General features: G+C 27.9%; 1 protein-coding gene and 1 long non-coding RNA gene across 4 annotated transcripts in view; both read left to right on the top strand.

The window, feature by feature from the left end:
• Positions 1 to 12,977, top strand: part of LOC122627772 (trafficking kinesin-binding protein milt) — a 63,221-nt gene that overhangs the window by 13,024 nt on the left and 37,220 nt on the right. For 2 of the 3 annotated variants that reach the window (XM_043809251.1, XM_043809254.1), the window contains exons 3-4: positions 6,038 to 6,142; positions 9,325 to 9,429. In XM_043809251.1, the coding sequence (XP_043665186.1) occupies positions 6,038 to 6,142; positions 9,325 to 9,429 (210 nt within the window). Of the gene's footprint in view, positions 1 to 275; positions 686 to 715; positions 893 to 6,037; positions 6,143 to 9,324; positions 9,430 to 12,977 lie in introns of those variants that run through there. The other variant, XM_043809255.1, reaches the window with a different exon arrangement.
• Positions 5,245 to 5,913, top strand: LOC122627775. Its single transcript, XR_006326925.1, has 2 exons — positions 5,245 to 5,506; positions 5,841 to 5,913. It is a non-coding gene; the product is annotated as an uncharacterized LOC122627775 (long non-coding RNA).

Here is a 12,977-nt window from a genome sequence, read left to right as displayed (position 1 = left end):
AAAAAAAAAGGAGAAGAGGAAGAAAAAGAAACAAGAAAAAAAGAGGAAAGTATCTATAATTAAGTATTACATCTGGCGTGTACGTTCGAACTTTAATCTTCTTTTAAAAGAATAGAAAAGAAGAGAGAGAGAGAGAGAGAGAGAGAGAGAAAGAGAGAGAGAAAGAAAGGGAGAGAGAAAAGTTATATAATGTAAGTTGAATGATTGATGAATAATAATAAAGAAAGAAAAAAAAAAACGAAAAAAGAAAGAAAGAAAGACAAAAAAAAATACAAGAAGAAGAAGAAATAAAAATTCGAACAAAAAAGTAAGTGCTTATAATTTTTGTGCCAAGTAGAGAATAAACGACAAGACGAGGCACATTTTAAAAAATTCTCCATATAGGGAGTATAGGGAGATATCAGTAGTTTTAAACGAAAATCAAAGTGTGTCCTTTAATACGTCACGTATATATATATATATGCATATACGTGAGTACGTTATTACGTACGTGTGACGTGTATCGAGTCTCGAGGACGAATGAAACGATCTGAAACGACGTTGTAGAAACATTGTGAATTTATATACATACGATTCGGTACGAGGGTGAAGTTCATTGAATACGAAGGCGAAAGGTTCAAGGTCGTCAAAGCACTCGACGCGGATTAACGAGAAGAGAGACATGGATGGATAAATAGAGAGAGAAAGAGAGAGAGAGAGAGAGAGAGAGAGAGAGAGAGAGAGAGAGAGAGAGAGGTGCAGAAAGAGATAAAGAGAAAGTAGTGGGGGAAGTTTGGATCGGTAGGGAAGATTATGATCGTATCTAGGAGGCATGAGAAACGGCCAAGAGGTCCTTCGGAATTGAAAAGCATCCTTGAAAGACGTGAAGCTATACTCAACAAATGGCGAGACGGTACGACACGTAAAAAGTCATTAATAAACTTATTATGCCTCATTAACTCTCATTCGTAAGGCGCCTCGCTGATTTATCTCTTTAACGTATCTTGTATTACATGTGTTAAATAACATGATGTAAGTTCGAGAGGTAGAGATAAAGAAAGAAAGAGAGAAGAGGAATAGAGAGATTACATTGAAACGTTTTAAAGATCGTTAGTTAATCGACAAGTTGTTTCGATTAATTCTTGTTTTTTTTTTTTTTTTATTCCTTTTTTCTCCGATCGATTCGGTCGATACTTAAGTTTCCATCGTTATCGACGGCAGGAAGCTGTCGGTACTTTTCATTCGTAGTTTCATCGACTTCCGACGTGTGGCAGCACACGTTCTCTTCCAACTCGAGCACGATTTATCATTTTCGCTCGACCGAGCATATCTCTCTCTCTTTCTCTCTCTTTCTCTCTTTCTTTTTTTCAAATTATAGATTAAAATCTAGAATATGTTTCCAACCGCGCGAAGTTTCTCGTTAATCGCCGGAATGGCCGGAAACATTATCGACGTTGAGTTACGGAATACTTCTTAAATTGTGTGACGACATCGTTCTATTTCTGACTTTGCTTTTTCTTTTTCTTTTTTTTAAACCTTGAAAACAAATATATCTTTGTTTTGTATATCTTGAAGGAACGTGTTAAATCGATTTTAATCGTACTAATATCGACTGAGCTATTATACAAAATTGTTTTTTGATCTCTCTCTCTCTCTCTCTCTCTCTCTCTCTCTCTCTCTCTCTCTCTCTCTTTCTTCTTTTTTTTTCCAAGGAAACAATTTTTTATCTGTTTGGTTTAATATCACTTATTAAATATCAATCATTATTATTTCTTAACAATTTTTCTTTTTTCTTTCTTTTAAATAAGAAAAGAAAAAGTTTTTTTTTTCTTTTTTTTTTTTTTTATTTTCATCTTTTGAGTGAACATATTTTTTTTTCTTTTTCTTTTCTGTTATTTAACAATCGTGTTTAAGATGGAAAGAATAATAACAAGTACAAAGTTCAAGTGAGGCAAGCTTGCATCGGCCTCGAGTTTGGCTGCATCAGCGGCTGCAGTCTTGCGCCGACGCAGTTTAATAGCCGCAGCTATGTATCCTCGAAAAAAAATGTCATCGTTTGCTTCAGTTTCTTTACCCTCGGACGAGCTGTTATCGCGTTTCTTTCAAAATAATAAAAAATAAATAAATAAAAAAAAAAAAAAAAATAGAAAATAAAAAAGAAACGATACGTGCGTCGTTATTTCGAAATTCCCGCGTTAAGTCGTGCCAGTGACAGTGGGTAGTAATTTTGTTTTCAATTTTTTTTGTGAATATCTGGATAGGTATTGATTATTACGGATGAAACGAACGACTATAAGTATGAAAACATTATTTTAATCTTTCTTTTTATTTTGGCTTCCTTCGTTCTTTTTTTAAATCAATTTTTACTAGATCCCAACATCGTACTTAAAAATTTCTTGAGAAGTTGAGAATTGCAATTCTCGATTATTTCTTTTATTTATTAATTTTTTTTTCCCCTAATAATACTAACACCAAGAAAATTATATATATATATATATATACTTTTTCTTTTTTTTTTCTTTTCTTTTCAAATTGATTTTTATTACCTTCAACATAATAGTCGATAGAAATCGACAATATTTCTTATTCACTAATTCCTTTCCTTTTTCCCTTTTTTTTTTTTTCTCAAATAATCATTATTACATTTAATCTCAATAATAATATAAAGAAAAATGTTATGTTATTATTGAATATCGAAGACGAAATTAATTTAATATATCACGCATGAACGTTAGTCATGCTTCAGTCGATTCATCCGGATCTACGTGGTATCATTGACAGGAGGATCCGTAATACGAGTAATATATATGTATATCTAATAAATGATTATACGTGAAGACCACCGTGTATAGTGATGGTAACTCTACGCGTTCACGGTTGCGCGCTTTAAAAGACGGTCGTCGAACCGAACAGCCGATACGAGTACGTTGACTTCCGTATGCTCGTAAAGTCGGCCGTAAGATTTGAATTCACGAATTATTCTATGTGAATGGTTGATCGGTTGACCGGAAAAATGGCGGTATTCGCTAGATCTAGGAAGTGGGAGGAGGGAGGTGGGAAATTTATATTATTATAATAGAAAACAAGAAAAGAATTCTTTTCTCCAAATTTTAATTAAATTTTACTTTATCTGTCTGTATATATATTTTTTTTTAATATATAAATATATTATTGTTTTAATATAATATAATTATTTAAACAAAAAAAAAATGTTTAAATAAAAATATATATATATATAGTAAATTTATTTTTATAGACCTGTTATTATAGAACTATGTGATTAAATGGGTATATTAAAAAAAAATATATTGAAATAGATATATATGTATAGATAATATATATATATATAGGTATAATAAGTATATTATTAAATAGATTTGTTATTATATTTCAATAAAATATACACACATGTATGTATGTGTGTGTACATACATATACACATAAATATATATATATATATCATTTTGAAAATGAATGAGAGCAACGAGTGTATGAAATAATATAAAAAAGAAAAAGAAAAAATAGAATTAGAAATTGCTTAGAATTGTTTAAAATTTTTAAATTGAGTTTTCCTCTTGGCATGAGATCTATAGATCACGCGATCGAGGAACGTAATTGCATTGTTGTTATTCCGCTTACGGAGTACGAAAGTGATCTTTCTAATATCGAGATGAATAGAATTCGTAATTCTCCATTTCCTTTTTTTCTTTTTTTTTTTTCTTTTTTCTTTTTATTATCTTTACTCACAACACAATTATTGTCTTCCCTCTCGTTCGGTTTCTCTTTTATTCGAGCGTGACTTCGACTTCTTGCAACTGAGACCTCTCGATCTCGTTCGATCTTATCGAATTTTTGTTTATCTTTAATAAATAAATGATTCGTTTTGCGCTGTATTTAAAAAAAAAAAAAAAAAAAAAAAAAAAAAATAGAAAGAAAGAAAGAAACGTGACGTAACCTGAATCAAATTGTAAAATCCTAACAAAAGAGAAGTTAAGGATGTGTAAAAAAAAAAAAAAAAAGAAATAGTTAAAAACTTGAAACGTGACACAGAAAAAATTGTATATTATCATTACGTCATCTTATATATTATTATATCTTATGATTGTCATATAATTTTATTATTATTATATTACGTCATCTTTGAACGATCAATCGCATCAGAGAATACGCATATCGGTTCGAAATTTTACGTTTTACGTCTTACGTATCACGTCGATGCACGTACGAAGCTTTTCAGCATACGAATGTTTTGTTTACTTATTTTAACTTGACGCGATGAAAAGAATTTTTTTCTCAAGGTTTTCTTTTCTTTTCTTTTTTTTTTTCCTTTTCCTTCTTTCAAAGATTTCAGAATCGTCGATTTTTTTTTCCTCATTATTTTTTATTTTCTATCCTCTTTATATAAATAAAAAAAAACATATGTTAGAGTTCAAGATGGATTACGTATTCGCAAATCATGCTTTTTTTCTTAAGTGCACATGAACGAGCATTATTTTTTTTCCCAAGTGCACATGCATATGCAATTATGAATCTTGTACTTGCATATCTTGATATAGCTATACCAGAGCACTTTATACACGGAGGTTTCACAATTATTCATTTTACGATTAATTTATTTTATATGAAATTAAAGATCTCATTGTTCTGAACGAGTTTTATTTCGAATAAAAATAAATTTTATACGTAGAGGAATATTTTTTTTTTTTTCTTTCTTTTCTTTTATTCGTACTTTCATTGGTTCTAATTTTTAAAATTATGTAATTTCTCTTGTACAATTTATATATACATACGTAGCATATGTTAACCGATCAGAAAATCTTTCTAATCTTTTAACAGGTTAATGACAATATATACGTATGCGTACGTACGTATATATATATGTATGTATGTATGTATATATATATATATATATACATATTTGTTTCGATTCATATAGTAACCGTAAAAGAAATGCGTGCCACAAAAAGATAACCTCGTATTCTATATATCCTTTAAAGGGCAAACGATTGAATGGCGGGCTATTTGAATGTATGTTGATATACTTTTCGCTCCAAATAATTCTAACGTCCGTTTCCAATCTTACTCAATTCCGCGATCATTTATCGCGACTTCGTGAAGAATAGAAGGAAAATTATTTACGAATCTCTCTCTGTTAAGTTAAAAAAAAAAAAAAAAGAAAGAAAAACATTATTGAAGAATTTCTTTTTTTTTTTTTTTTTTTCGATGAAATTTCATTCCTTAATTCTTAAATTTGAAACGTTTACTTCGTACGATTTCGTGTTAAATTAAAAGGAAAAAAAAAAAATAGATAAATAAAAAAAAAATGAATATGATCATTATTCACAGTGATCATATTCATTTATAATATTATATGTTGACCTCGTATGATTTCATGTCAAATTAAAAGTAAAGAAAAAGAAGAAAGAGAGGTAGAAAGAAAAAAGAAAGAAGAAGAAGAAGAAGAAGAAAAAGAAATAGATATTAATTTGTACATTATCAAGGATTATTAATTTCCTTAATAGAAGAGGTAAGGTAGTTACACGATTACCATTAACGTTGTAGCTCGGATAATATTAGAAAAAAAAAAAAAAAAAAATGTTGAAGGCGTGAAGAAGCCTTGCTTCGGGATCATTTAGCAAACGTCGAGTTCTTCGTAGGAGCACTGTGTGTTCTCTTGCGATGATTTTCGAAGTAATTATTATCGACCCACGTAACTCGGCGTACGCTTTAGTAGAAAATTTCTCCTTCGTGCTTCGTAGATTAGAGATAGATGAAATACAGAGAGAAAGAGAGAGAGAGAGAGAGAGAGAGAGAGAGAGAGAGAGAGAGAGAGATAGAAGGTGATGTTTAGATACTTGCAGACCGACGCTAATCGTTCCTCCTTCGAGCAATGCACCTCGTAACTTCTCATGAGAGAAGATGAGAGAAAAAGAAGAAAAAGAAAAAGAAGAAAAAGAAGAAGAAGAAGAAGAAGAAGAAGAAGAAGGAACGTTAAGATAATATACGATGCGTTCCTACTATGTAATAACTGAGTGTTGTGCATCGTGATTTGTTTCAGAGGTGTGCAGCGGAGGTGAATTGCCAGAAGTAGAGATCATAAGTCTGCTGGAGGAACAGATTCCCAGGTATCGTCTACGGGCCGACACCCTCACGGAATTTCAAGGTTAGTGAACTTCTCTACGTTGTCACGAATTAACTCTCATTTCGTTTAATTTCCATTTTTATTCCATTTTATTTGTTCTCCTTTCTCCCTCTTTCTTACTCCTCTTTTTTCTTCTTCTTTCGAATCAATTTTTTTTTCTCTCTTTTTTCTTTTTTTTTTTTTTTGGTGGTTTTCAATTTCTAGTTAAAAAAAAAAAAAATAGACAAAAAAGTATCCAGCCTGTCCCAAGGTCAGCGAACTTCTAATACGATGGTAGCTTTCATTTTCTATTTTTCTTTTTGTCAATCTTTTTGTTTCGTTTTTTTTTTTTTTTTTTTAAGTTTATTTGTTTATCTTTTCTTAATTCTTATTTTACAAAGAGAATAGATTTCACTCTGTTTTAAGATCAATGAACTTTTCTGCCTGGGCAGGAATTAACTTTCATTTTATTTTATTTCTATCTCTTTTTTCTTTTTCTTTTTCTACCGTTTTTACTTTTTATTGAAAAAGAAAAGAAAGAAAGAAATTTTAATCATTCATATGTAAAATTTAATATTAGATCTTTTCTATTTCTTTTTTTATTTATTTATTAATATATAATACGTTATACTGTAATGTAATAGTGTGTATATTCAATATAATATATAAAATATAAAAATTATAATAAATTATAATATACAGTAGATACTATATTTTATATAATGTACCATTTTATTGATACACTATATACTCCAATATATATTAGATTGTTATATACTCCAAAAATAAATTCGAAATAGATATATAATACATTTGAAATAATCGAGACGTATGAATAATAAGTTAAGTATAAAATATATATATATATATATATATTTTTTTTTTCTTCATATTTAAAATATAATTTTATCGAGTTTATCTTCTATCATTTTTTAAAAGAAACGTTAAGAAAAACAGTGAGAAAAGAAAACAAAATTTTTAGTGGAAAAATTTCAGAGAATATTAAATATCAAATTTTTTTTTATCTATTTCTTTTCTTTTCTTTTCTTTTTTCTCCTTAAATTCGTTTTCCCGTTCTCATGAAAGTCTTCCTCTCGCGATAAAACCGAAAGAATTTTAATACGTTTATCATCGAAATCTTTTAATATCAATCGACATTTTGTTTCTTTCGATTATATTTTTTGTTCGATATGACTTTCTCAGAACTTTGCAGTTTCTTATTAGGAGAACCTGTATACGAGAATAATTAGCGACGAAGTAAAAAATTTTCCATCTCAGCATGATCTCTAGACTCCCCGCCGGAATATGTTTGCTTTCACACGTGTTTTTAATGTCCACAGAAGTACTCTCGTAAGAAGAACACGTTTTAGTCTTTTGAAGAAGAAACTAAGAAAAGACGACAGCCTCTTTTTTTTGAGAAAGAGAGAGAGAGAAACTTGAATTTTCTTTTTTTATATCACTTTTTTTCTTTTTTCTTTCCCTTTTTCCTTTTTTTTTTTTTTTTCTTTTTATTTTTCTCTTTTTAAGACGACCCACAGTCTCGTTTACAGTCAAACAAACGAGTTCGTGTTTCGCAAGGTCTCTTCGAGTATTAAGCTTTTCAAGGTCGCGCGTGTTATCAAAGACTCATTCTTTAACGACGAATAAAAAGGAAGAAAAAAAAATAGAAGACGAAGAGGATTTAGAATGACTCTTAGATTAATAAAGAAATTAAATAAATGAAAAATAAGATAAAATAAAAAGAGAAAAGGAAGAAATAATCAATAATAAAAAATTCCAAAAGAAAAAGAAAATCCCAATTTCTATATCCTAGAGGTAATTTTCAGCCCTCTGCATTATTATTATCTATATTTCTCGGTGTCTTAACAACAAAAGTCGTTATCTTTCATGATATAATTAAAACATAAATTGGATAGGCGTCGTTGGAGATTAATGAAAGAGTCGGGAGCTTTGTCGATCACTATAATTTGTATTCATTATTTTTCTGCTTTACAAGCAATAATTTTTTTCTTTTTCTTTTTTTTTTTTTTTTTTTCTTTTATTCCCTTCTTTCGTTTTGCTTTCTTTCTTTCTTTCTTTTCTTTCTTCCTTGTTATTTTTATGACAATAATTAGCACGTGTCGTTTCGTATATAACACATTAGTCAAATACTATACACGAATATTATATATCGCGGAAAAAAATGACCTTGAAGAAATTAGTATTAAGTCCTTTTTTATTTTATCTAATCCATATATATATATATATATATATATATATATATATATAAAAAATATTCAAATTTTTACCTTCAATGGTTTCAACAAAGTCAATTTATAAGACTTTACTTAAGATATTTTATTGTTAAACATTCGAAGAAAGTTTTGCAAATATTTTTACGATTATTCGATCGAGAAATTGTTTTCTTCTTTTGTTTATTTTATTTTGTTTTTTCTTTATTTGTTTTATTTTATTTTATTTTTTTTTTTTTTTTAATCTTCAATGAACCAAAACAACCGTATTTCCCTTCACCAGGTGCCAACACCGATCGAATTACGAGTCGCCTAACTAATTAGATTGTATGGCCCGTATATATGGGACACCATGAGAGAAGCGTGACTAATCGTTTGCTTCTGTAGTAAACTATGAGATCGTATCGCGTATCGAACCAATAAAATGAAGCTTTAGAACAGGATAGGATATTGGACCGCACCTTTCTCTTTCGTGTATTTTTTAATTATAAATACGAAAAATAGGAAAAAAAGAAAAAGGACTAGAAAAAGGAAATCGAATAGTAACAAAAAATTAATTCCAATATATTAGATACACTTGTTAAACTTTAATAATAATAATAATAATAATAATAATAATAATAATAATAACAACAATAATAACGATAATAATAATAGTAATAAAGTAATAGAAAAATTATTTATTCGTAGAAAGTAACTTCCTGTCGTCGAAAGTCGCCATCTTGTTTTTTCAGTTAGAAAGAACAAACTTTAACGAAACAAAAGGAAAGATAAAATAGATGAAATTGATTCAAAGAAAGAAAAAAAAAAAAATGAAATTTGAATGAAATACTAGATGAATAAGCAACTGTTTCTTATTCATCCTTTTCTTTTATTATATGTTTACCGAAATAATCGAGAAATGGCATTGAAGCAGAAAGAGTCTCGGTAATTGAATGACTTTTAATTATTTTAATGATTTCTTTTCTTTTCTTTTTTTTTTTTTTTTTTTAGGTTACGAGAACGCGGATTGGTTTATTCCATCACCAGCGCTAAAAACTGAGGACGTCGATTTGAAACTGTCGCCGGAACAAATCCGAGAAACGCTCAACTACTTCCGTGAGTACAAATTTATTTATTATTACTTTTTTCAATTGTTATCATTATTTATCAATACTCAATTTTTTGTATTTATTTATTTTGTATTTATTTTTTTATTATTTTTATATATATATATATTTTCTTTCTTTCTTTCTTTTTCTTTTTTTTTTTTTTTTTTTCTTTCTTTAATGGTGAGAAGAAAATCTCGAACGAAGTGGAGAGAAGTTCAAACGATGAGATTCCAGTCTCGATTATTGTAACAAAAGAAAAATAAAAATAATGATAATTGTATCCACAATTGGCAAAAACAAATTACACACGCAAAATTCTTTCTTTTTTCTTTTTTTTTTTCTTTCTTTTTTTTTTTTTTTTTTTTAAATATTTTTTTCGGTATTTTTTTCATACAAAATAGAACAAAAATTTAGTTGATCGTAGAGGCTGGAACTATATACGCATATATATATATATATATATATATATATATATATATAAAATTTATTTAAAATGAATTTTTATAAAAAAAAAAAAATAATAATCTTTGCGGAAACTATATTTTATTGTGCATTTACACACACACATACACACCTATGCATTTTTAATGAAGATCGATCATAAAGATTATAAGGATCGAAATGAGACATATACGATATGAATCTGTCCGGTTAATAAATTTAGGCGTAGAATATCGCGAATTGACACGATTAAAATAAATCGTATTAGTTCGAAGATGGGTGCTTATCTTAGAATTTTTAATGATTCTTATCATTTACGTGACTGTGCTATCGATCTTTCGTCTTTTATTATTTTTTTTTTTTCTTTCCTTATTTCTTTCCATTTGACAGAGAAACGATAAGATTCTTTAGCAATGATAAGAAACTTTCGATCTTTATAACAAGAACCAATTGTATTTTCTTATTAGACGTAAATAAACATTCTTCGTAATTATAATTTCAATTATTAAATATATAATATATTTGAATAATTTCATAATTCTTTTCTTTATCTGCCTTACATATTTTTGTAATAACAAGATATTTTTCAAGAGAGAAAAAAAAAATAAACAGTATAAAAATAATGCGATAAGAGAATGTACATACATAAAAATACATGAATGTACATATATAAAAACACACGTACACGTAGGCTAACTAATAACATGCTAATCCATTATTTTCGATAACAAGGTATCTGGTCGGCTTACAATGAAATATTTGTTCGACACATTTTAGAGCATCGATATTTTTATCTAAGCTCTCGAATTAATGAAAACAATTCAATATAATAAACATTCACTAAGTATTTGACAAGAAAAGAAAAGAAAAAATGAAATAAAAAAACAGAATGAAAAATTTAATTGTTGACAAATACGTCATCGATATTTCATTGAGAAACTACATTGAGAAAGTTCAACGAGAATTAGAAGTATCACTGCATTCTGTTCGTTCTTCTAATCTTATAAAAGACAAATACGAGTTTCTCCGTTTGAAAGGTAAATCGTAGCGAGTAAAACGAGTATTGACTTTTTTCTTTTCTTTTTTCTTTCCCCTTTTCCCTCTAAGCTTGTCAACGACGTTTCTTAAATTCAAGATGGATGAATAAAAATAAAAAAAAAAAAAAAAGAAGAAATGAGAATGTAATATAATATAGTACGATATTGACAGAATAAAGTGAGATAATATAAGAATCATGAAACAATCTAAAATAAATAAATAAATAAATAAAAAAGAATATATATATAAATATATAAAATGAAAATAATTAAATTGAATAACGAAAGAATATTAAAAGGTATTAAAGTAAAATTAAATATCGTAAAAATATCGGTATTAATAACAAATAAATAAATAAATAAATAAATAAATATCAAATGGTTGTCAATGAATATTAAATCTTAAAAAAAAAAAACATTCATACACCCAATAATAATCTAAATTATAACACAAGAAGATCATATATCTTTTATCTAATAATTTTCTCGTTTATACAATAATTGTATAATTTTCTCGCTTACATTGATATTATGACGTTTGGAAATGTACGAAGAATAGTTTACTATGATGTGTACTTACCAGTCTATTTGTTAATTGGCGCATGAAAATTGCTATCTATCTTTCTCTCTCTCTTCGTGTGTCTCGTTTATCATCCACTTCTTGTATTTCTCATTTACATTCTATTCAAATAGTCGCATCTTATCCATAAAACTGAATAATTCAAATAAAACGATTGAATTTATGTAAGTACATTATATACTACGATCTCGAAATATAGTCGAGGAAAGTTCAGTTATAAAAAAAAAAAAAAAATAAATAAATCTTGATAGATCCACTGTGCTAATATTCTTTCAATTAAGATTATCGATTAATTGAATATTAATCGATTTCACGATACCAACGTAAAGAAATGTACTTCTTCGACTGTGAAGAGATCGAATATTCTATTTAAACGACAGCTTTCAACTCTCGTAACTTTCTACGTATAATTATTAAATCTAAACGATCGATTAACAATAAATATAAAAAGAAAAAAGAAAAGATATATATATATATATATACACTTGAGATTATGATTACGAAAAATGAACAAACAAACAAAATGAAAGAAAAAAAGAAACAAAAAATGAACGATGAAAGATATAACATATAAATGATATAGATTGAGAAATAATTAAAAATATATATATATATATATATTGGATAAAATAATTTTTTAAGGATGTATGTATATATATATATATATATCAGATAAAATAATTAAAAACAAAAATATATATCGAACAAAAATCCGATTAGAAGATTAGATCGATCTGTTCAAGAATTCGCAATGACTATACGATATCTTTCCGAAAAAATACATTCTTATATGTATTCATATTAATAATTATAAAAAAAAACAATTTTGATTTTTGAACAATAATACACACACACACACACACACACACACACATATGAATGCATAGTACTCTTAATTCCTTCGTTTAGGAAAAAAAAAAGAAGTAAAAGAAACCAGAAAGTTTCTCCTCGTTGTCTTTCCACTTTGTTAAAACAATACACAATACAACCAAGGGGTCCGTGAATTGAAGTTAAAATGATAAGATCTTCATCGATCGGCTAGACTGTTCGTTATTTAAATTTTCAACGTTCCTATCCTCGAGAATAGTTCCAGATAGAATATTAATACGTTGATGGGGTTACGGACAGACAGACACACTCGCAGATATATATGTACATACGTACAAAGAACGAAACATTCAGGTTACTCGGTTCAAAGGTCACTCGGTAAGAGAGTTCATCTCGTTCGAGATCGGCGAATTAGAAAGTATCTCGGTCCACTTGTTCGACCTCATGACCGTGCAAATTTTTCATTGACTCGATCGCATACATTAAGAGAACATAATCCAAATTTTCTATCGAGTTTTTATCATTTTGTCAATACTCTTCTTTTTTCTTTCTTTTCTTTTATCTTATTACAACGATATTATAACGAAAAGTATTATAATGAAATTGGATTCGTCGTTTTTAATTAAACCTTTTAAATGATTAAACTTACTGCTCGTTAAACCGACGATG

The sequence above is a fragment of the Vespula pensylvanica genome, chromosome 3, assembly GCF_014466175.1.
Source record: "Vespula pensylvanica isolate Volc-1 chromosome 3, ASM1446617v1, whole genome shotgun sequence".
Classification (NCBI taxonomy): Eukaryota; Metazoa; Arthropoda; class Insecta; order Hymenoptera; family Vespidae; genus Vespula; species Vespula pensylvanica.
The sequence above is the reverse complement of the archived record's forward strand: the minus strand, read 5'-3'. Positions and strand labels throughout refer to the sequence as shown.